Here is a 24,231-nt window from a genome sequence, read left to right as displayed (position 1 = left end):
TACATTAAAGATTCAGTAATTCAGTTTATTTGCCAAGGCTCAATGATGCATTAATCCCCATCCCTTCCCACACACGCTCACACGTTCCCTCCCTGACTTTTCTCCCTTGCTCTTTAAATTCTCCAACAGTAGACAGCCAGGCTGCTCAAAGCCTGTCTGCACACAGAAGTTACATTACTGTAAGTATGCAATTCCCCTTGTGGCTGCAGCTGTTCCAGGACAAGTGAGCATTTGCAGATCACATGGTGGGGGTCTTGTCCATACTGCCTGAGCCCTTCCAGCAAGCACAGAGCTGGCTTGTGCCCACACACATCTACTACAGCCCAGTAAGCTGCAAGGCAGGCATTGCGCAGCTATTATTTGGGCAAAGGAGGAAAAAACAAAAACCTTAACCAGAGCAGTCAGCATCACCAACCACACAAGCAGACCCGTAACTGAAACAGGTTAAGAAAACTTTTCTACCCCAAAACAAACCAATCAGTACAGGCAGTCCAGCAAAAATGATGATGTAGACACAGCTACGTGTTTTCTCTACAGAGAAGCGGCCTGTGTAGGTCTGCCAGCAAACCCCTTCAAGATGTAAAGAAGGTTTCTTTCTCTTCATAAACTGTGCCTTGAGCCTCTTCAAAATCCCTCATGGTACTTAAATATTTATCACACTTCTGTGATCTTCCTTTGCTAGTTTAACAATATGCAGCAGCTGAGATCTCATTCTTTTTACAACAAGATCTCTTTAGGATCACAGAGTTTTACCATTTCAGCACTGCTGCACCCTCTGCCATCAACTACTAGTAGCCTAGTACTCACTGCAAAACTTTTGATGATTATTTGTGCAATGCTATGCTGGCATAACACTATGCAAATCCTGTGATTTGTAACTCCTCCAGCAATGATAATATTTCTTGAAGATCAGCCTCTGAGAAATAGCACCTAAGAGACAGGACCATGAACTACACCTAGTGCTACCGAGAATCATAGAATAACAGAATTGCTCAGGTTGGAAAAGACCTTAAAGATTATCAAGTCCAACCACAGCCTAACCAAATTACCCTAACTAACAACCCTCCACTAAATCATGTCCCTGAGCACCACATCCAAATGGTTTTAAAACACATCCAGGGATGGTGACTCAACCAACTCCCTGGGAAGCCTATTCCAGGGCTTAACAACCCTGTCTGTAAATAAGTTTTTTCCTGATATTCCTAAACTTACTCTGGCGCAACTTGAGATCATTTCCCCTCATCCTGTCATCTGTTACCAGTGAGAAGCAGACATAGGTTCTGGTTTTAGGCCATTTATAAGCTCAGGAGATGTTACTGTGGCAGGCAGTAAGTCTTACCTCTAGCCCCACAACAGCATTAGCAATCTCTTAAGATTGACCTAGAACAAATTCAAACCAAGAATGAGATTACGGTAAATTATGTGTGTATGGAACTATATGATTTCTCCTAGAAGCTGGGAAGCTGAAAATAAACACCTGAGGATTTGAGCATGCTGGTGTAAGAAAATCAGTCCTCTTCAACAGCAATCACATTTTTCCCTTATCATCTCCTTCATATGTCTCTAATTGGAATGAGACCCAAGTACAAGTTAGCTACAGGTTTTGCAAGGTGCGAGTAAAATGCACAGAAAATAGTCAATTGCATTTGTTTCTTCAATGGGTATTCTCAAGAACAAATGTAGCTGTATGTACAAAATGTCTAGAATACTCAGTCACAAAATCAAAGAACAACAGAATTCCTAACACTGGAAGGGACCTCTAAAGGCCATCTAGTCCAATTCCCCTGCAGTGAACAGGGACAACCACAGTCAGATCAGGTTACCCAGGGCCCAATCCAGCCTCACCTTGAAAGTGTCCATTGACCAGGCATCAACCACCGCTCTAGGAAACCTGTTCCAGTGCCTCACAGTCACAGAAAAAGCTAATGGTAAGTGTCAAAAGTTAGGTAGCTGTTAGGATACAGGCAATCTCACAGTACGCCAAATGGCTATAGGACAGGACTTATACAAGAGCTTTATCTTCTGATTAAGTATAAGTCAACACAACTGAGAGGACACCACCTTCCTATGCTTAACACACCCTCACAGGTCCCAATCCTAGACACCAAGAAGTGTCTAAGATGTCATTATATATAATTTACTTTCCTTTTTGCTAATCAAGTCAAAGGACACACTGTTCTACTGTTGGAAGACTTGTGAAGCAAGGGACTAAAACTATAACAGCTTTACTTCACCACACAGAAATACACCAAAACAGCCCCCCATTCGTGTGGCAACAGTGACTTCAAGCATCAGCATTAGGCTCTTTCTACAGTAACATCATGTAAATGCTTCAGAGAAATAACTTTCTATCTGAATTATTATATTCTAATGTGTGGGGTCAAAGCCGGAACTCCATAATCAGAATTAAATCTAAAGAAGGACTGCTAGCTTGCCTCATTACCACCCACAGAATCCTATCCACAGCTTGATTTGACTTGTTTTTCCCCTTGTCTGGTGACCAAATTCAGAAGCTACAGGGGCTGCTACCAATTAATCTTACTGAAAAGATGTGAAGGTCACTGTGGTGAAGACAATCAATGCACTGAAAAAAGAAAGCTCTTACAGTGTGGGCTAACACAGCAGAAGGAATGGAGATATGTCTTCTCCTCATGCAACTGGATTCATGTTGAGAAGGGGACATGAAATAATACTAAATGGAAAGGAACATGAAACAACATTAAATGCAGTCTGCTGTAAAGCCAAGATCTTAAAATTCATGGCCCCATCAGCTGTTGCCCCAGGAGATCCCTCCTTTTCAGGAAATTAAGGGTGTCTAATGCTGAGGAAGCCTGACTAAAGTTGATATGAATTAGTAATTGTAATTAAACGCTGGTTTCAGCTCAGCTTCTCAGTATTGGAAGCTAAAATGTCCTCTGAATTGCTTGAGCAACTCTGTTCACCTAAAGGAATACCAACTATTCCCTTCAGAAGGGAGATGTGGTGGATGTTTGATTCTACTTTGTTGAGTGATTACACAGCAGTGCCCTTGCAGAATGCAACCTGTGCCTCTTGAGGGTCTGCTTTCTACAGAAGATGTCTCCCTTTTTCCTGCTCTCAGTCAATGGACACGGACATAAACAGAGGGTGAAGCTTCCTGAGTTTAATTTCAGACAGAAAATGCCCAACTGCAGCCCAAGGCCAAACAAAGCACTCATGGTTAGGGGAATGACTTTACCTACTTTGTCAAGATTCCCACACTCTGGTAATTTCCTCTTTATCCCAGTCTTGTACAAGTACTGAATGAGCTGGTATAATTATCAAATTCTAGAGAGAGAGTCCTTACTTGAATTTACATACACTAAGAACCCTGAACTGGCATAAAAAGCTCTGATGCTAATCTATCAGATACAACTTGCGACTTGATCTATCCAAGATGAAATCCCAAGCTCTAGAGTGGACACTACCAGAATACACCATTAGCAACAGTCTATTCACAACCAAATGACAGCCACCAGTGCTTCAGAACATCATGATGTCTTGGACTTGATGGGATGAGTTAGTTCAGTGCTGTGGGTGTAAAACCTGAAAGATTAAAAATGAGGTTGCTGAAGAGCAAAGATTCTCAGAAATGACACTTGAAGCCCCTAGGATGCAATGATGGGTAGTTCTGGAGTTGTTTGTTTTTTGAAAACAGCCCATCATCTACTATGATGTACATGAGACAAAATCAACTGGGTGCCCCTAACCTGTCTCTGTAGTGATCTAAGCTTTTCACTGTACTCCATCAAACCCATCAGTATTGGCTAACTTTCTTACAGAGGGTCTCAATCCCATCCCATAATCTTGTTTTGGTTTTGCACTGCCATTAAATCAAACACACAGTCAGAATCAGCTCATCATCCACTTCGCTCCTCCACACCACACCTCCATAGCATCATACCTGCCATTGTTTTCCTGACTGGCTTGACATATATGTTGCTGGGAGGCTTCGAAGACTGTTTTTCATGGCCGACCCTACAAACGTCCCCCCTGTCTCACTTGAGGAAGGCTCACTGGCCACTGTCATTTGGTACTGGGAGTAGTTGTACAGGTTGTTATAGTAAGGATACAGGGACGGCTGGTAAAAACTGCTGTAGTAGGTGGAGTCCACAACCAAATCAGACGTGCTCTCCAAGTGCCCTCTGCTGGGGATGGAAGGGATGTCCTGAATGAGCATCCGTCCCTCTGGAAAACAAACAAACAAATAAATAAATAAATATACAAACTAACTAACAAGCAAACAGGAGGGTCCATTAAGAGCAATGACTTACGCTAGGTAATGATGCAACCTGCTACTCTTTTTGAATTATAAAGGCAAGCCACATCTCTGAATTCCTTGGAAGTCAATCCCTTGTTACTGCAAAATCCTTTATTAATCCCTCTCTGCCTGGCATGCTGCAGGCAAGAAGACATTTTCGCAGCATGTCTTTAGAACTGACAAACAGCCACAAAGCCAAGTAAAATTGCAGCAGGGAAAGCACAGCACTATCAGCCAAGGTGCCCCAGCAGCCCACATGCTAACCCTGAGCAGTGAGGCCCTCAGTCCTTGCCAGCCCCCATACCCAAATTTAGCTAATGTTTACCTACAAAATCATAGAGCAGAACAAGCTCCCACACCACTGGCAAAAGAGGAGGAGGGATTACTCATGACTTGCTACCTGCATTCTTCAGCATCTCTGGTCTGAAGAACAGGCTGCTACATTCCTGCAGCCTGCTCAGCAAAGGCCAACTTCCACTGCATCTCTATCCAACTCTATGATGGACGGAAAAAGGATATGGCTTAAAGAAAGGCAATGAGATCTCCAGGGTTGCCAGTATGAAGATGAAGCAGCATGGAGAACAGGCACCACCCAAATAAAATCCCTGAGAGACAGATGTCAGGCAGGTCTTGTTTGTTTCATCTTGTTTCTTTCTCTTTGCATCTGTGTATCTTGGTTACCTACCTGTAAAAACAGTACTGCACATATACTAGCCTCTCACAGTTGGAATAACATTTTCCACAGTACTGTGTATTTTAAGCTGTGCACTAGAACCAATGAACAGCTTAATCAATTACTGATGTTTTATGATTTTTTCAGTTCTTCAGCTGCAGTGAAAACTGTCTGTAGTCATGAGTAGTACCATCCCATGTCAGTGACACCGTTCAGCTCCTGCTGACTTTTTGCTGACATTGATCAACTACATACATTTATTAGCAGAGAGTATCCTGCATCAGACTTTTCCACCACCTGCCCCTAAATGAGCAAGAACCTAGCAAGCTGGCTATTTTCAGAGCCACATATCTCCCACACAGCACACAGAAAAGCCCGCAGTGCCCCTGAAGTCTTCTTACTGTTTTCATGCTTTCATATTTTAATGAAATTTTAACATGGATGTCATTCTGCTTCAAAGCCTCTTTGTCTGCATCTTTGACAGAATCAGAACTTAGACCACTGTCACTTGCAAACCAGCAATTCTTGCTGATAAATCAGAGCACTACCCTGATTCCTTTCCCCAGGGTTAGCTCCTGAACAATGGTGCAGTAAAACTGTACCAGTTTTTATGCTGTAAATTAGAAGACAAGTAAAATTCTCCAATGCTCTTCCTGTTAGATACAGACTTTACAGACGGAAAGTCTGTAAGACTTACAGGTCTATGCTGTGCTTCACATCTGTGCAACCTCTTCCACAATCTGATATGTCTTTCCACCTGCAATGTGTGATTGGGAGGAATAACGTTTTCCCTCAGGAATACTACTAATACCAGAGACAAAAAGAAGACAGTGCCTCCTAAAACTCAACCAAGGAGAGCTATTCTGAGACGCAGAGGGAAAAAAGTGAGAATGTAGAAGACTTTGCTACATTTGAAAAAAGTCTTTTGAAAAGACCTCACAGAAGAGAGACCTGCTTACAATCATCCCTAAAATAATAAAAGCATCCTTGATGTCTCTGTGATTTTCAGCTGGGTGGTAGCACTATGGTTGCTTCCTGTAAAAAAAGCAGGGGTGATAGTCCTTTGCTGCATTAAGTACAAGAAAAATACATTTTTTGCCACTTATTTCTTTCTACTTCCTACCTGTGGCTGAGGCCACAATTACTTGCCACCAAATGCATGTAAGTGCTCAGTTGCTGCCACTCATCTTTCTGTTACCTAGCTGTAGAGCAGCCTCCAGTGGTTCAGTGCTCAGGAACTATGGAATCCACTGTCTTTGTAACATTCCTGACACACGTTCATGCTGAGCTCAGCACCAGCTCAGTGTTTCTGTGATGGAGTTGCAAAGACTACCAGAATTTATTCTCCCTAAATCCCAAGCCACATCATGATTCTGAAGACAAACTGGCAATATCCACCAAAGAGCAAGAGAGAGCCGCCACATGCCACGATTCACATTTTCCTTCTGAACCTTCTGTGATGTCATGTGTTGGGACAAGTCTCTGCTTTTGTTTGGTAGAATCTGGAGAAGATTCAATGCTTCACCTCGGAGAAAGGAGACATTTCATTTTATTGACATGGTATTTATGCCATGCGCACATCAGCCAGACACTTTAGGCAAGTTCAGAGCACTCCAGGGGTACTCAAAGCACTCACAGTCTTGAACAAGGTTGCCAGTATTTGCAGCTCTTCAACAAATATGGCACAGGTTTGAGAGCCATGCTGCAAACAAGCACCACGCTTTCACACCTTCAGGCTGGCTGAATAATCTCTATTACCTACTACTAACGCATACATTTTACATATACACTGTGTATGGAACATATATGACTGTAAACATGTTACGAGGAAGGAGTTTTGTTACTAATGGATAAAGCTCTGCAAGTCTTGAGGGATTTTTCTGAGCTATGTAAGCTCAGAAAGAAGCACAGGTGGGAACAGCCAGTACATCAAAGAAGTGCTAACAGCCATCAGGAGCAGAATTAACAGCTGAAGAGCACAACCAACAGTTCTTTCAATAAAAAAGACATTCAGAGACCTGCTCCAGAAGATTTAACTTTATTGCCATCCAATGGAGTTTTTGCTGCACCATGCTGCTTCTTCACAGCTGAAGTCTGCAAGCCAGCAGGCAGGTGGGGAAAATGCACTGCCTCTGGGCTACAACATCCACAACATGGCCACAGGCTGTAGATCAGAGCAGATCTCCTTCAAACACCAGCTGTAACTAAACTTGTGCAGCATGGGGCAATTTGGTTGGTCTTCAGTTTGCAGGTAGTTCTGCACATGACACCCACTTACTGGAGAACCTTCTCAGGGGCCTTACTTTCAACTGTGCAAGGCTCAAGCAAGCTGTCCTCCTCAAGGGAGGCTGTTAGGCTTTGCCTGCATTTTCTGCCTGCAATGAGAGGATACCAAGGTCAAGAAGGCAGCTCTCAGCTGTTTTTTTCCAAACGTAATTCAACACAGATGAATAGCTCTGCTTGCAAGGAGAAGGTCCTCCCCTGCTTCAGAGCCTACCACATTACAACACTTGCACGTGAGGGGCAGCCCTGAGGTTCATTGCTCTAAGGGGAGCAATTTTTGACAGGAATTAAGCTTTCAACAAGGCAACTGCTGCTGTGCCAAGAGACTCCCACTCTGCCTCTCCGGTTGTTCTTTTAGAACAACAGGCTGTGCAAGGCCTGAGCACTGGTCTTGGTGGCCTTCACCTTCCTTTTGGAAACTCTAGGAAATGCTTGTGGGCCTCTGAAGCAGCCTGCCACAAGACCCAAATTTCACCATTTTGCAAGCTGCAGCTAAGGCACTACTAAAAATACAGGGCTGAGCTCATGTAAGAAGGAGCAGAAACTGACCAATAAAAGAAAACCAGAGTTGTAAGAATTCTCACTTTGCCTTTGGGACACTGAATCTACAACGCAAGGATGTCTAAAGCCCTTCTTGTGTAAGCAGTACTTCGGCAATGAGATAATAGTATCACTTTGTGCAGTTTACATTTGTGCCTTTACATTTCCAAGCTCTTCTCCTCTTCTCTACATCTTAATTCCTGTAAAGAGCCGATGCTACTTTTTTTGCATTATGTACACAGTATGAAATACGACCCACTCCTTCATAGAAGATCAATATGATGCATGGTAAATACTGCTATTGATCTTGCAGTGTTGTAGGCGACTCTCCAGCTGTATGGCATATTAATAGTAGTTAACCAGTAATTCATTTCAGGATGGCTAGGATTTTCTTTTAAGGAAGGTGAGTTCTCAGGGTCAGTCACAGATAAGGGTCTTATATGTTCAATAACCTGAGACAAGCTACCACTTCACTTAGCAGAGCACGGTGAAAAACAGTGGTCCAGTCCTCAGTTAATGCAAGCCAGTCTCAGAACATTTTCCTCAAAAAAACACAGCAATTTACACAGACTGAAGATATGCATGACAAAATCAGTACAGCGGTCTGTAAATGATCGTTCTTTCCCTTTTTGCTTTTTGAGATGACAGAGATGATAGAAAGTTTCCAGGAAATTTTAACATCTCTATCTCAACTATACAAACGTGTTTTCAAACCTACAAACCAAGAAAAGCAAATACTGAATTCACACTCATCCTCCCAGGGACCAGTCATACATTGTGCAATACGCTGATATTAGTAATTTAAACATGCTTGGGTGAGTTGCTGATGCTGAGGTCAAATGCACAGCAAGTCCATACTGCTCAACTTTCTTAGCCTCTAGAGAAGGCTGGTCATATTGCATTGCCTATAGGGCATGGCTACTGGATTGCATTTAGGAATTTGGAGGATAATACAAGCCTGGGACAGAAGCAAGCTGGGAACTGTTTTAAAAATCAGGATACAGTACAGTTTCAATGTCTGGGAGCATGCAGTAACGAAGGTTAGCTCACTGATGTGGCTGTGACAGCTGATCAGTCTACCTCTGGTTGTGTATTTCATGAGAGAGATTCTGCACGCAGTATGACAATTAAGAGAATTTCACTGCCTGCATCAATTGACGTGAGTTCTTTTATACACGTATGAAGACAGTAGGTATTATTTATCCACCTGCAAAGAAACTACAAAGGATGCTGCTGAAAATGCAAAAGGCAACTATTCAAGTAATACATTTATTCAAGGAATAGGAAAGCACAGTAGGTTTCCAGTGAGGAGAGTTCCAGCTTTTGGTACTTTACATTTGCTGTAGTTTTCAATTTAGAGTGACTGTACTCATCACAGCAGTGTCTGCATCTATCTGCACTGTCAGCCTCTGCTACCAGAGACAGCTATGCTGTTAAAATTCCAAAAATCCATTTTCCAGCCAGGAAACACCTTCATACCTCAAAAAGAGTCTTGGATTTGCACCCAACTATTTCCCCTTGCTCAGCACCCTTACACTCTACTAGCTGGCTTTGCAGTGTTAAGTCTGGCAATGCTTTAATTCAGTTCAAAGCTTGTTTTGAGGTCGGACAGTAGCCTTGAATAAGGCTGCTGTGAAATCACTCCCTAACGTAATAATCAGAAACGCTGGAACGGTATGTTTCTCCCACCAGACAATCACGACAGAGCTATTTCAGATGTGAAAGAAAGCTGGCATTGCTACCTAGTTTCTGCAGAGACACCCTCCAGGAACCAAATTCACAAGCTGATTGAGACGAGTAATTCTCTTTTCTTTCCAATAGAAGTTGTGGATTATCTCTGGTTCCAGTGTTGAACTTTTAGCTTGCTATAAAGTTAATGTGCTAGACAATGTTCATTCCAGGCAAGGCTGAGGGGCTGTGTATTTTCTGCCACCCCCAAAAAAGGCCATTATCTGTAATTACCCATTACCATGCATAATTATTTCTTCTATTCTGGTCTATGGCCCCCAGGACTTTATGTTGTTACAGCTCACTGCATTATCTTATCAAATTTGTTAAGGAAGCTTTTTTGACCTTTTGAGTACTTGTCACAGCACATACAAAAGCTGGCTGTAAATTGCCTAAGCATGTAAAGAGTGATTTATTATATGTACCCTGCATAGTGATACCATACAAAATATTACACACAGATACCTTCTCTATTCTCCCCTCCTCATTGTAGCTAAAAGGAAAAGAGGAGTGGGAAATGGAAACCTCCCCACAAGAGGAAGAGAAGGAAAGGAAAAGAAAGAGGCCAGATTCTTTCTGTGTGAATTTGAGGAAGGTTACAGCAGCAAATGGCTAACCCTGAACACTGGCCTCCAGAGAAATTCTTGGCTTCCCTGTTGTGGTGTTTCTCATACCCTTTCCCATGCTACCATCAAAGCATCTCCTCACAGAGCACTGTTCCTTCACACAGGAGCCCATTTGCTAACAGTTCAGCAAATGGAGAGGGGGGCTTTAAACATGTCCTCTTTCCAATGCACTCCTTCTGTCAATGCAGCACAAAGCCTTGACTGTCAGAGATAGATTTGGTGCAATATCAGACCTAGAGGTGGGTGCAGAAAAGACCTGGTCTTTTTCTCCCCTTCCTTCAAAGCTCCCAGCTAAGGACCAGATGCTGCCTTGCATGGAAGCATCATTTGTTTCTGCTGGTAAGTCTTGGTGAATCAACACACCACGTCAGTCAGCTGTGTTAGGATGGTGAGATGTGACCCTTGGAGAGAAACAGCACTCTCAAGAAAAGACAAACTGACTCCTTCCATCCCTCATCATCTCTTTCAGGTGACAGAATGTTCTCAAGACACATGCCTATCCGTAAGGGATATTCAATACATTATCCTTAGCTAATTCCAGTGAAAATTATTTGGAAGCTTTTGAATTGTGTGATAAACTTCTTAAATACAGGATAATCTTTTACACCATTTTGACAACAATCACTAAACTTCAAGTGCTTTAGCCTAATGCTGAGTGCTAAATTATTTTAGTATAAGGCACACCTTTCTGATTAAGGACAGGTAAAAAAATCTTACCAGTTGTATCAGACATGTACTAAATGCAGCTGTGTCTCCTGGCCCTGGAGATTAACCGCAGCCCAAACAGCTGTGACACAACAAAGTCTAGGTACATCTCAGCCCATACCCAAGAACATGGCTGCCCAACCGAGACAGATACACTACTCTCCTTAAAGATGAAATGCATATTAAAAATAAAGAATGGCAGAGCAACAAGTCTGCACCCATCCCAGGCACCTTGCCCTTTCTTACACAGGGACAGACCCCCAGTCCCTCCTCTCTCTCCTTATCAGGGTACCTACCCCTTTCAGCCCCCTCCCAGTGCCCCAGACACAGCAGTGAGCTGTGGCCTGCCCATGGCCCTGCAGCAGCTCTGCATAACAGCTCGGCAGGCCTTATCAGCAGCAAGGCATAATGGAGCTCTGTCTGCAGCCCTGGCCTTATCCGCACAGACGTCAGTGGCTGGGCTCTCCTGCTTCTCAAGGTTTGTTCCACTTCCAGAACAATACCCATCTTCACTCCTGAGGAACAAATATTACTTGTTTTCCCCTCCTAAGTATGACTCTGGAGTCGTGACTCAAGCAAGCACTGCCCGGGGCTCAGCTTTTCCACTTCTACCTCCACAGGGCTAAAGGGGATGGTGAATCTCCCAAAAACAGCATTAGAAGCACTGCAGGATAAAACCAATGCTGTAGAGACAGCACATTTCAAGGAAGTTCAGGAGCTTCCAGACTTAAGGTTTTCTTTATTATCTTGCTTGTTCCCTAACACACCATATTTTCACAAAGTACCATTTTTGTTGATAAAATCAAAACCCATCTAGTGAAAAGACAAAGAAAGCTCTAACTTGAGCTTTCAGAGGCACAACCAGTTCAGAACAGTCACAGTGAGGATTAATTACATCTTAAGGGAGAGGGTCACTGAAGAGCGAAGTAAATTGCAGTGTCTTCCTGTGTCTCCACCATGAAGGCTTCCAAGCTTTAGCACAAGTGTGCTGATTTAGATCACGGCTATGTATCTGCCCACAGCTATAAAGAGAAACCCAGAAGGCAAGCAAACAGGACACCACCTTCATCCTCTCCCAGCTCAGTGATGCTCTTGACCATGGAGTAGACTGGCCAGCAAGCAGTCCCAAAAGTCCCACAGCCACCTCACCAACATCAGATATGAGAGAAACCCTCCTTCTCATTACATGTCAGTCCTTGGCTATCCACTTCCAGCAGGAACCACCATTATCCAATAGGCAACCAGCTCTTCTACAGTGGCAATACTGAAAAAGGACTGAATCCTCCATTTCTTAATTCTGGCAAACATTAAAATGCCTCTTTGCATGTGACTGGCCATCTAACCAAACTTTTCTGCATTGGAACTCTTGTGCTCTGCACTGCCCAACAGCCCATGTGCCTTTCTGTCACTTAGAAACACCACTGCAGTGATCCTATGTTTTGCTTACAAAACGTCAATAAAAATGTTGCCAGAGTTCAAAGCCCAGAGCAGTTCCTGTGAGACTTTTTGATAAACAATACTGTGTTATTTAGACTCCCCACTGCCCATTCAGAACTACCCTTTCAGACCAGCAGGATAATCCTTAAAACCATTTAACTCACAAAATATTTATCTTCTGTCAATTCAGATTCCTAATTAAGATGTCAGGAGATACAAAATCAAATGCTTTACAGAATTTGCATCCAAGTGTTTCCCTCTGTCATGCAATTTGATAACGATAAAAGGTTACTAACTTGATAGAATCTTTGACACACAGATTTCTGGTAATCCACGTTCTGAAAACACCCCGTAATGGATGTATTTCTCCCCCTCACACAAATTTCAGTCCACAGGGGTCTGTTCCACTGCTTTCACAAAAATTAACATCAGACTTACAGGTCTGTAGCCACATCCATCCTACTCCAGTTGCTCATCTTAAACGCTTCCATTACACTAGCTTTCTCCCTGGCCTCAGGAGTTTCCCCAGTGTTAAAAGTCTACAGGAGATCATTATTAATGGACCAGAAAGATCCTCAGTCAAGTTTTCTACTTGTTAAGAAAAAAACTGCATTCAAGTTATCCAATCCTGCTGACTTTAGTTACTGATGAGGATGAAAGCAGAACGTCACCATCTCTATTAACCATGTCTTCCTCTCTTCCACATGTAGAATTATTATCCCATAATGGGACAAATTGCCATTAAATCTGACACAATTTTAAAACCTCACAATTTTAAGATTCTTACTATAAACAAAACAATTCTTTCAAAGGAAAAGGTAATTTGAGAGGGAAAAAAAAATAAGGGGAGGAAGAATCCCAACTAGGAGACTTCAGCTTGGCATAATAAATTTCCCAGTTACACACAAAACCCCAACCTAACTCCAGCTAAAGAGGAGCTAAAATACCACCATCGACTTTGGCAGAACTGGAAAAGGCACATTTTGTTCGCATTTAGTGCACACTTCATAAAAATGATCTGCTGCAAGCATTTAGCAAGCAGCATAGAAATCCTCCTATTATGACTGAAGAAATAAAATCTACAGAAAGTAATTTTTTATTTCCACACATATGGCAGGGTTCAGGTCTTCAATAAGACATCAGTGGCAGCAAATTTCACTTCCAAAATGTTCTGCAGCTAACCAGAGATAGGCACTGGATCTCTCTAGGAAAGCTGGGTCACAATGCCTGCTCTTTTCTTACATGCATTTTCAGTCTTTCTGGGAGAACTACAGCAACTATACTCAAATCTTTGTTTGCAAAAAAATTAAGTAAAAAAAAAAAAAAAAAAAGATGCATTCAAAATCTTTGAACATTGTTTTGAATCCATGGAAATGAACAGGATTAGCACAAATAAAATTAGCGCTTCAGAAAATTAGAAGCACGAAAAACAAGCACTGTTCTTAATCTTCAGTGTAACCACTGGGAGAATATGTCCATATTTATATATGTGTATATACAGGTATATATATATGCCTCTTCATGTACGAACATTTAATTCACTACTTAACAGGCACGCAACATGCTACTTTTGCGTGTAACAGAAGCAAAACTTACACTCAGCTTTAGAAAAGAGAAGAAGGAATTAAAAGAGAAAGGAAATCTGGGAAGAAAATCAAAATTCTAGACACTCATTGAAAAAAAAAGAAAAACAAATAGCCCGGACACCTGCAGGTCCAAAGAAGCAAAATTGAGAGGAGGAGAAAGAAACTCAGTGTGGATTAAATGTAAAGGGATCTAAGTCATTAACAGGAGATCAAAGAGACATTGGAAGGGAGGCAAGGCTTTACAAATATCTGAGATAGGAGACCTTGGAGAAAATATGACTGGGATAAAATCATTATGGCTCACACTAAAAAACTAAAGGGAGTAGGATGATGGCTGGAGTTAGCTAGAGCCCATGTTTGATTATAAGTCATACGATGATAGAAACCCAGGTTTCTACTAAGTAAGACCAAATAGAAAAGTAAAAAGAAAATCAGAAGTGCTATAAACTTCGATATGGTAGGAAAAATAACCTCCAGGAGAAGAACTGCTAGAGACACCCATCCAGCCTAGCCTAGTGAACAAAAATGTTGTGCTTGCACAACACCCTTGCACAGGATCACTGCATGGAAATAACACCATCTGGACCCAGAAAACCTGCCTTCATGAAAATGCAAACTGAGCACTAATTAGTTTTGTTCCTGCACAGCTGGCAAACTGAAAAGCACAGCAACTTAACTGCAACAGCTAACACCAGCCGGGGTTCTGGGACATCAGTAGCACCGCAGTATAGTACAGCTTGGAACATCAGCCATAACTATAGGAGCTCCAACAACAAATGGTTACAGCTAAGCTATAAGCAACACAAGTAGTATGAACAGAAACTAGAGGCAGGATTAAAACAAGCAAACAAACAAACAAACAAAAAAACAAACAAAAAAAAACCCCAAACAAAATATTTCTGCTTCTACCCTCATTTCACAGGAGAAGAAGCTCAGTACTTAAGTGACCATTCACAAGCTCTTCAAGAAAACAAAGCAGACAGGTGCAAGAACAATGTTTGTTTGTACTTATATAACTCAACTATTCACAATAGTGACTAAGGCCAGCAGATACTAAAACACAGGAGAAAGTTTAGCAAAATTCAGAGGTTATGAAATCTTTGAAACTGCATTTTTAGTCACCAGGTCATAAAACAATAAATCTACTGAAAATGGAACATGAGGCACTAATGTAAATATAGAAGCAAGTTTATAAATAAAGCAAAAGAATGCAGTCTTTAAGGTACTAGAAAGCATGAGAAAAAAGAAAGGAATCACACCAATCCTTAGTCAAGGAAGCGTGCAGCATGCCTTCACTCCCTGCTTCTATCTCTTCTCAAAACAAGAAAGCCCCACACATTCAGATAAGCCCTAATAACTGTTTCAAGGACACAGAAAGGAACAAGAGCTTAGCTGCAGATAGCATAATTATGTGCCCATGGATAGAAAATATCAGTACCACTCCTGCTTCAGTCTTTATCTTGGTGCGTGTAATGACAAAAGGAAACCACAAGCCAACACAGATAATTCTCTAAACGTGAATGCGCGTATGCAAATATCAGTATTATGATGGGAGAACATCCAAAGCACAAAGAACAAGGGCTTCCAACCAACTCCCTTGCCTTCTGCAGGAGGAGAAGCCTGCTCTTTGGACAATTCATACAGCTGCTACTAATGTCAGTTCAGCACAGGCAGCTGCCACAAACACAGGGTCTAGCTGTAGCTAGTAGCCATATCTGGAAACCTTAGCCTCATCTGGGAAAGTAAAAATCAAAACCTTCAATTTCCACTTCTCTGGGGTAAAGAGCTCTCCTGAAATGTGGAAGAAGGATGGAAGCACTTTCCAAGCTGCCTACAGGCTTCTGCTTCTACTCCTCCAGCCAAAGGCCTGCCACAGAAGCTCTGCTCCCAGCGCAAGCAGGCCTATGGGGCAGCATCTGGGCTCCAGCCTCCTTTGCTCCCTCCTGCAGAAGACTCACAGACCCTGACCCTGGGGCAGAAAGCCTCAGATGAGCCCTTTGATACCTCCTGCACAAGAAAATACAACTGTTTCTGGAGTTCTCAAAATCTTTTCATGCTGCTACTTAAGACATCCACAGAAACTTCGGACACAGTAAAAGCTGAAGGGAAAAATAAATCATCCTCTTTTAGCGACTCATCTCTGAAAATCACCACTTGCTTCATCTCTTTCACTGATACACAAGAAATGCAGCACACAAGCCGTCCGTGCTTTGTTCAATTAAGCACTTGTGACACTTCAGAAGTTAGAGAAACACAGGCACCTACACACATGGGAAGCTGCAAAGACAGTGAAGAATATTACTTGAAATGAGAAACTGCAACCTCAGTAAGAATTAACTGGAGAATTAACTGGAAACAACTAATCAGGGATGCAGAACCCTGCAACACTATGATTTATTTAACACAGTCTAACAATGTCCACAGGCAATGCATCAAGCAGGAAATTTCAAAGCTGCAGGAGATTTCCGTCATCTAGCTTAACCTGCACGTTGATCAGAATTTACCTTCATATTAATCACTTGAGAACTCAGGCTAACACTCTCTTAAACACCCCTCATGATTATGCTTCACTTAACTCCTTGTCCTTATGCAGGTCACTCCATTGCTAATTGCACTTCTAGTTAGGAGAAAAAGTGTCTACTGTCTAATTTAATTTTGTCTTTTTTAGTTTCAAGCCGTTGCTCCTTGTTATGCTGTCTCAAGCACTGTAAATAATCCCTCCCCCTCCTCCGTATTATTACCTCTCAAATATTTATAGACTGTTATATCCACCCTTAGTCTCCTTTTCTACGAGCCATACATCATTTCTGTCACCCTTCCCTCTATCCTTTCAGATTTATCTATGTCCTTTTATAATGAGATGCTCAAAACTCTTCCGTGGTGTTCCCAAGTATGGCTAAACAGTCAGTGGAGAGAGGCAGACACAACCTACTTAACAAGCAATGCCTTTTCGAAGAACTCTGAGCAGAATGCCTGTGATTTCCGTAGAAACAGAACATATCACAGCCATGTGCACTGCTGAGTTCATTACAAAATGACATCAGTCAGAAATGAAAACAACCTGTTAGGGGAAAGCTTCACCCCAAACTGCAGAAGGTCTTCAGAGGTTTCCAGCCTGGGATTTACAGAACTGGGAAAACACCTTGCAGGCAGAAACCAATCTCTGGGAACTGCTTCCCAACACGAAGCCCGGTCTGTGCTAAGGTGACCGCAAAACTGCTAACATGCATGAACTCTTATATGAGTCCCAAACAAACATTATTCTTTTTCTCTCATTTTAACCATCATCTTAACAAAATAAACTGGAGAAAAAGCAGGTGGATATGGATAAAAAAGGCGCTGATCACAGGTAAAAGATTTTGGTGTGTGCATGTGTGTGTGTTAGATTAACACTATTTAGGTTGGAAAATACCTTCAAGATCATGAAGTCCAACCACAAGGAAAGAAAGGGTGAAACATTCCAGCTGTTAACAATCTAACTAGAGACATATCGTGCTCAGTCCTGATCTTTCATTTGAACAGACGTTTGTTGTCTATGGGAGAAGCTAGGTAAAAATACCAGGAAGCAACAGATGGGGTTTCATGGCTCCCAGTATTGAAGGAGAGTCAGCAGAACCAAAGGGCAGACAGCAAATGAAACTGATGAAGTACTGGCAGCACAAACAAGGGAAGAAAATGATAACTGGAAAGCAGTGAGGAAGCAATGACAAAAGGAGAGCATAGGGTGATGGCACACTGATCACTGCAGACTCACCAAGACCTGCAGCCACTACGCTAGGCAAAGCAGCTATCATCTTTCAATTGAGTTACTGTCATTAACAAAATAAACGTAGGCATTTGCCGTTTGAATGTGGTACTCAGGGATATGATTTAGCGGAGGGTTTTTAGAGTTAGGGTACTGGTTAGGCTGCGGTTGGACTTGATGATCTTCAAGGTCTTTTCCAACCTGGGTAATTCTATGATTCTATGACTTTGAAGATTCATAGAATAACTTAGCTTGGAAAGGACCCCGGGAGCTGCCTTCACAGTTGGATCATTCCCTTGAGTTTTGAGTCCCTCCAAGGTGGAGACCCCACAACCTCCCTGGGTAGTCTGTTCTACTACTTGAAACGTTCACAGAGCCTTCCTCATCTTGCTCATCTGTTGACCAGAATGAGACTTACTTGACAAAACTGAGATTCTGACTGCAGATGTGCTATACTACAAAGACTTAAAAGGATTTTCTTTAAAAAATATGCATTTTTTAAATCAGGCCATTATGTCTTTCAATTAGAATAGCTTATTCTTTTCCATCCTATTGCTAAATGCAGCAAAACAATGACTTCAAACCTGTAGCAGCAATGTTTGAAATCACAAGAATCACAGAAAAGGTCAACGAAAAACAGAATATCCAATTAGGTGCAATCATGCTGAAAAGGTAACAGAAAAGCAAAGGAAAAGAAGACAAATTATCAAGATGAAAACCCATCCATCCCTCAAAGAGTTTCAACATGAAGGGAAAATCTACAGACAGCAAGCTAAGAAGAGCACTATTTTGTTTCTATCATGCATAGTAAATGTAACAAAGGGAAATAACAAGTGCAGGGTTATTACTTGTATTTGCTGACAATACCTTAAACTTGTCAGCCAGCGACAGTACAAAGGCATGTAAACAATGCTGTTATTAACAGCAAAGCCAACAGCAAACAGACCCCTGTGGAACACAGAAGAAGGAGCAGGTATGTAGGAGCATACAGTACAGGTATGTAGGAGCATGCAGTAATTCTGCTTATACTGGATGCTTCTAAACTGGGCTCCTTTCTTCCAGCAATCTCTAAGTATTAAAACTGCAGAGATGGAAAACCAAACTGACACGTAACTAGAAGGATCCAGGCTTAAAAACGCTGCACTGAGACGTCTTGAGGGTACATTTTAAATACTTCTCTGCCACCTTTTCCTTAGGTTTCACAGATTTGCTAGATATGGCTGCCCTAGAGAAGGACAATTGCTTTAGATGCCCTGCAATCCCAACTTGTTGCCCTGTATGATTAAATAGCCTTTGTTTTCAAACTAGCTGTAATTCTTTTAGAGAAAACACACAGAAAATGCAAAATATATTTTCAAGACGTTCTGCTAAAGCCTGCCCACCCCTTTTCAACACCCTACAGATGCCCAGATGGATGTTATTTCTCCTGGGTAACACATGTCCCCCTCCAAAGCAAACACAGCTGCTGAGCCTAAGAAGGAAAACTGGCAAACCCCTATGTTACAACTATAATAATTCATTTTTCTCCCCTTCAAAAACAGCATGTCACAAAGGCATCTGAAAAACAGTCTCTGGCCTCTGCAGGTGCTGCAATATTTCTGATTTGCTGATAAAATGGATACAGTGAGGAAAGACTCTCTGCCTGGCACTGTCTGATTTGTGTGACTCCTTCACACATTACTCCTCCAGCGGCAAACAGTGCTCTGCATGGTGGACTTCAAAAGACAAACGACTCTTGTGAAGTCGAAAACTTACCCAAGGAACAGAATTACCTCTGTCAAAATGATCTCTAACGCGTGTCATACAGGGACTGCAGCTCTCCCAGGAGACCCGGACTTCTCCAGGGCTGGCAGAGAGCTGCTGGCTTCCATTGCAAAGAAAAGTTGGAGTCTGCCTACGTTAATTACTGTCAGTTCTCACAAAATCCAGACCTCAGCCTACCAAACTGAGGCACTCCGAGACATGCTCTGACATGAGTGGGACCTGCTGTGAGTGAGCCACCTCTCATTTCTTTGGTGCTGTGTCAATTTAATTCCAAATATCCAAATAATTCCCACTGTCCTTCCTCCATTCTCTGCTAAAGACTGGGTCTCTCACTTTGCCTGCCCATAGGGTACCAGTAAAATGACAGAACAGCAATAAAAGAACAACAGAATAACAGAATCATTACGGTTGGAAAAGACTTCTTGGACCATCTAAATCCAGTAGTCAACCCATCCCTACCATGCACATTGAATCACGTTCCTAAGCATCACATCTACACATTTCTTCAACACCTGCATGAAGCAGCTGGTCGTGAAACAGCCCAGTACTTGTAACCAGAGTCCCATGTCACACCAAACCCTGTGGTTTCTTATCAACCTCAGAAGACCTTTACATGCCACAAAAACCATGTGCCAGAACGACTGACTGAAAGAAAAACATACCATACTTTGCAGATATAAGCAGCATTCCTCACTGAAGAACTGAGTATTTCAGTTGCTAAGGAAAATCCATTTTAAGAAACTGATGACCGTAAACCACTTAAAATTATTTTCATCCCTTCTCTCAAAATAATAATTAAAATGAACTTAAAATTAGCCATTTTCACATTTTCGGTCTCTATCCGAGCACGTGATTGCCTTGAGCTTAATTGAATTTAATAAAAATAGTACAGCAGGGCAAACAGATACCTCTACTGATGCTTTAAAAACATTAGGATCAAAGCTTATGTAAACATTGTTGAAAACAGGACAATTTCACTGATTGTCCTTTCAGAGTAAGTACTTACTGGTTTAACAAACAGTTCTTCCAAAAGCTTCCCAAATAAATTTCTCCGCATGGCCTGAAATGGCCTGTGGAGCAGGACACACATTCAGTTGTTGTGCTACTGTCACTTAATGCAAGGCACTGTCCCCTTCAGAAACACCTCTTTAGCTCAAAAGAATATTAACCTGTATCATTAACATCGCACAGATCATTAAAAATGAATTACATTTTGTTTTTCTTTGTGGTTGTTTTTTTTTTCCTTTTCTGCCTATCACAAAGTCATTAAGTAGGAAAAGGCCTCTAGGAGCACCTAGCCCAACACCAACCACTCCTCACCATGCCACTGATGTCCTTCAATGCCACATCTACATGGTTCTTGAACACCTCCAGCGATGGTAACACCACCACCTCCCTGGGCAGCCAAAGAGGTGCAGTAGGGTGGAAAGACTGCCACCATCCTATCGTGGCTCGCTGCACCTGGCTGCACGGCACCACCCACACCTGATGGCAGCACACTTGCACGGCTCCTGCACTACACTGGAACTCTCCAGCTGTGCAGACAAGCAGCCAGTGAACGAGCAGCTGCCAGGACTGGCAGAAACACAGAAAGAAATGTGTCTGGGGAGAAAGGAGAAAAACTCCTAGTGAATCATTACTTGCAGGCCACAACCCATGAAATTCAATGCAGTGCTGGTCTACCCCGAGCTAATTTTATTTTTCAAGTGAAAATGAAACACAGTGGACCGGTTTCCTCCCCCTCGCTAGCTGCACCAGCAGCATGATGCAGCTGCTGGAGAGGGGAGCACAGCCCCGTGGCTGCAGGCAGCAAATGGAGCAGCAGTGCTGCCTGGGCAGCAAGGAGCGGTGGGCCCCTCACCAGCACTGACCTGGTGCACTGCTCGCTGCTGCTGCTGTGCTTGCGGAGTGCGCAGGGCTGCTGCTGTCCTGCAGGAGACAGGAGCTGCTGCTGCTACTCTTCTTGACAACTGGCTCTGGTGCGCTGGGCAGGGGCACAGGGTGACTGATCCCCAGCTCCTCTTCCTGGGCTTGCTGCCTCCTCAGCGCAACCTGGGGATGAGAAAGCAGACGTACAGCTCAAGCAGTGCATAATGGCAGCAAAGCAGGACTCAAACCCAAGGCAGGGTTTTCTTCTCTGTACTTTACACTGCTGACATCACAACCCAGCCAGTGGGTACAGGAAGATAAAAGTGAGATTGCAAAGCTATTTAAAACCCCTTTTCCATGCAAACACATGTGAACGAACCCATGAAATTTTGGAGCCACACATATAGTAAAGCTGATGGTATAGCTGCTCTTGGTTAGAGCATACTGTCAAAAGCATCACTCTGCTGACAAACAGCTCCCAGCGACAAGAAATTGGTCTGCTTTACTGTAAGGCAGTAAAGCACAAGGGCTTATCCATGCAACCTGGTGCTCCTCCCAAGTCTGCTGGGCTGCCTTGCAGCTCCCCGCTGGAAACCATGCACCCTTTAGACCTTGCGGGTGCTAAACAGGCTGTGGAACAACAGCAGTGTTGGGGAAGAAGCAGGAACTGCTGCTGCTGTGTGCTGTGTGTTGGATTTCACTGGGACACTGCAAGATGGCTCTCTGCCTCCTTCCTGCCTCTGCTGCTCTGTATGTGCCATGCTCAATAGGCACTGAGGGCTCCCCAGCAGACCTCTGGGCAGCAAGGCAGTCCAGCATGGCTCTGCCCATGCCAAGCTCCAGCACAATGCCAGACAGCCTGCCTACAGCCACCTCCCTACACCTTGCCTCACGGCTGCTGGCTTCCATCTGCACCCGAATCCCAGGGGATCTGCCCCAGGCTGCAGACTGCAGTCGTGGGCTCTTCTTCCATAAGTTCTCCTGGATGATTCCCCAGGAGTCCTCTCTACCACCTGGCCATCCTCAACAGCAACGCTGTTCTAACACAGACATGGTGTACCACCAAAGAGAAATTAGGGACAGCTGGTGAAACACTTTTCTGAGCAGGCAGTGTAGGTGTGCACGCACTGCAGGACTCAACCCCACTCCTTGCGCTGACCCCACAAGTCGACAGCACTGACCCACAGCATTCCTCTGGTGCGGAAGGACTGCTGCAGGGATGCATCAGAAGGGGTACAGGCAATGTGGCTCCCGCTTCAATACGGCTCAGCGAGGGAGGGAGGGCCTCAGTGCCACCTCCCAGCTAGGTAGCGAGCAACAACACAGTTGTCACCTGCGTGGTGTGCCAGCCCTGTGACTGCGCTGCGACTGTCTGATGAACAGCCCTGCGCAGGACGGGACGCAGCCTGCTCTGCTGCTGAGCACCGTGGGTCTGCCCTTTAGGTTTAGGCGTACCTGGCTAAGCACTGAGCCTCTGCACGCAACAAGAGGGGAGTTTGGAAAACGCTGTTTTAAAAAAAAACAACACAACTGTCTTTTTAGAAATGAGCTCAATTAAAGCCACACAGGCTCAGAAAAGAAATGGATGTACTGAACGCAAAAGCTGCAAGTAGAAAAGAGCTGCTAATAACTGGCTGAGCAGGCTATTGCCTAGCTAAAAGCAAGTTGTCTAAGAGGACGGAAAGCCCAATGTGATGCTAATTAGAAGCTCTCGAACAGATTCACTTATTGAAAAGGCACAAGCGCGCTTTAGTTCCAGCGGCTTTTATAGCAGCAGCACGGTCAGAAGCACTGCCAGGTGCGCTCCGCTGCCACTCTGAGCGCAGAGATGAAGCCGCCTGCTTCAGCGTCGAGGAAACCCCGCATTTCTGCGCGCAAATTAATTAACAGCGGACGCTGCCCGAGCTCCTGCTCCCGTCGGGAAGGGCAGCGGCTCGCTCCCCGGCCCGGCCGGCCCCGGCTCTGCGGGCAGCTCGCTCACCGGCCGGCCCCGTCCCCGCTCGCCCCGCCGCGCGGCGTGGAGCTGCGGTCGATGCGGGCACCGCTCCGCCGCCCCGCGTCTCACCTGCGCGGCCATCACCCGCTGCCGCTCGGCGATCAGGCTGCACTTCTTGCACTGGCAGTCCCGCCACATGCAGAACCGCTTGTGCCCCTTCAGCGGCGAGGAGTAGCCGTGGTTGCGGCAGCGGGCACACTTGGGCAGACGAGGCAGCTTCTTGCCCGCCGCCGGGGCGGCCGCCATTTGGGACGCCGCCTTACCGAGTCCGCCCGCCTTGTCCCCCGGCCCGGCGCCGTCCGGGGGTTTGCTGACGGCCGGGGAGTCACCGGGCATGGCGGCCCGGCGAGGCTTCGGCGCGGCTCTGCCCGACCCGGCCCCGTCCCGTCGCGCCCCGTCCCGCCACCCCCCTCGTTTTGGCGGGAGGCCGCAGCCCGGCCTCGCCCCTCCCGCCGCCCCCCGCCCCCGGGCCGCCGGCCGCCATCCCTCGTCCCCCGCGGGCCGGGCGCCGGAGCGGGTCGCCGTGCCCGCCCTCCTCGTCCGGCCCGGCCGCGCCGTCGGGGTGTCCCGCGCGGCCCCGCCGCGGAGCACGGCGGAACCATCGGCGGTCCCCGCCAGCGGCGTTCCAAGGCCCCGCTTCGCGCCCCGCCGCCCGCGCGGGGTCCGGCACACGTGGGGCAGTGCTTCCGTGGGCCGCAGGGGAGCGCGGAGAGCCGGCCCGCCCGCTCGGTAACGGCTTCGGGCGGCCGAAGCGGCGCTGCAGGGAGTCGGGGAAGAGGCATTTCTCTTTTCCGTCGGCTCCCGCTCAGCCCGGCGCGACGTGATTTACAGCCCCGGGCGGCTCTGCTGATATTATTTACAGTATTAATATTTCCTCTGTTACACCTTTAAATCTTTCCGGGCTCAACTTTAGATGACGCTATCTGCACGGTGAAATGAAACTATTAAATTACATCTCCATCTAAGATGAATGACAACTGTCACAGGAGTGACTCGACAG

At 44.6% G+C, this 24,231-nt stretch overlaps 1 protein-coding gene across 1 annotated transcript in view; it reads right to left on the bottom strand.

The window, feature by feature from the left end:
* Positions 1-23,567, bottom strand: part of DMRT1 (doublesex and mab-3 related transcription factor 1) — a 51,439-nt gene extending 27,872 nt beyond the window's left edge. The window contains exons 1-3 of the mRNA XM_072359839.1: positions 23,301-23,567; positions 21,238-21,418; positions 3,923-4,206 (exon numbers count right to left, since the gene is read on the bottom strand). Of these exons, the coding sequence (XP_072215940.1) occupies positions 3,923-4,206; positions 21,238-21,418; positions 23,301-23,567 (732 nt within the window). The remainder of the gene's footprint in view (positions 1-3,922; positions 4,207-21,237; positions 21,419-23,300) is intronic.
* Between the last annotated feature and the right edge of the window lie 664 nt (positions 23,568-24,231).

The sequence above is a fragment of the Excalfactoria chinensis genome, chromosome Z (genome assembly GCF_039878825.1).
Source record: "Excalfactoria chinensis isolate bCotChi1 chromosome Z, bCotChi1.hap2, whole genome shotgun sequence".
NCBI classification, from domain to species: Eukaryota; Metazoa; Chordata; class Aves; order Galliformes; family Phasianidae; genus Excalfactoria; species Excalfactoria chinensis.
Note: the sequence above shows the minus strand (reverse complement) of the source record. Positions and strands in the feature narration are given on the sequence as shown.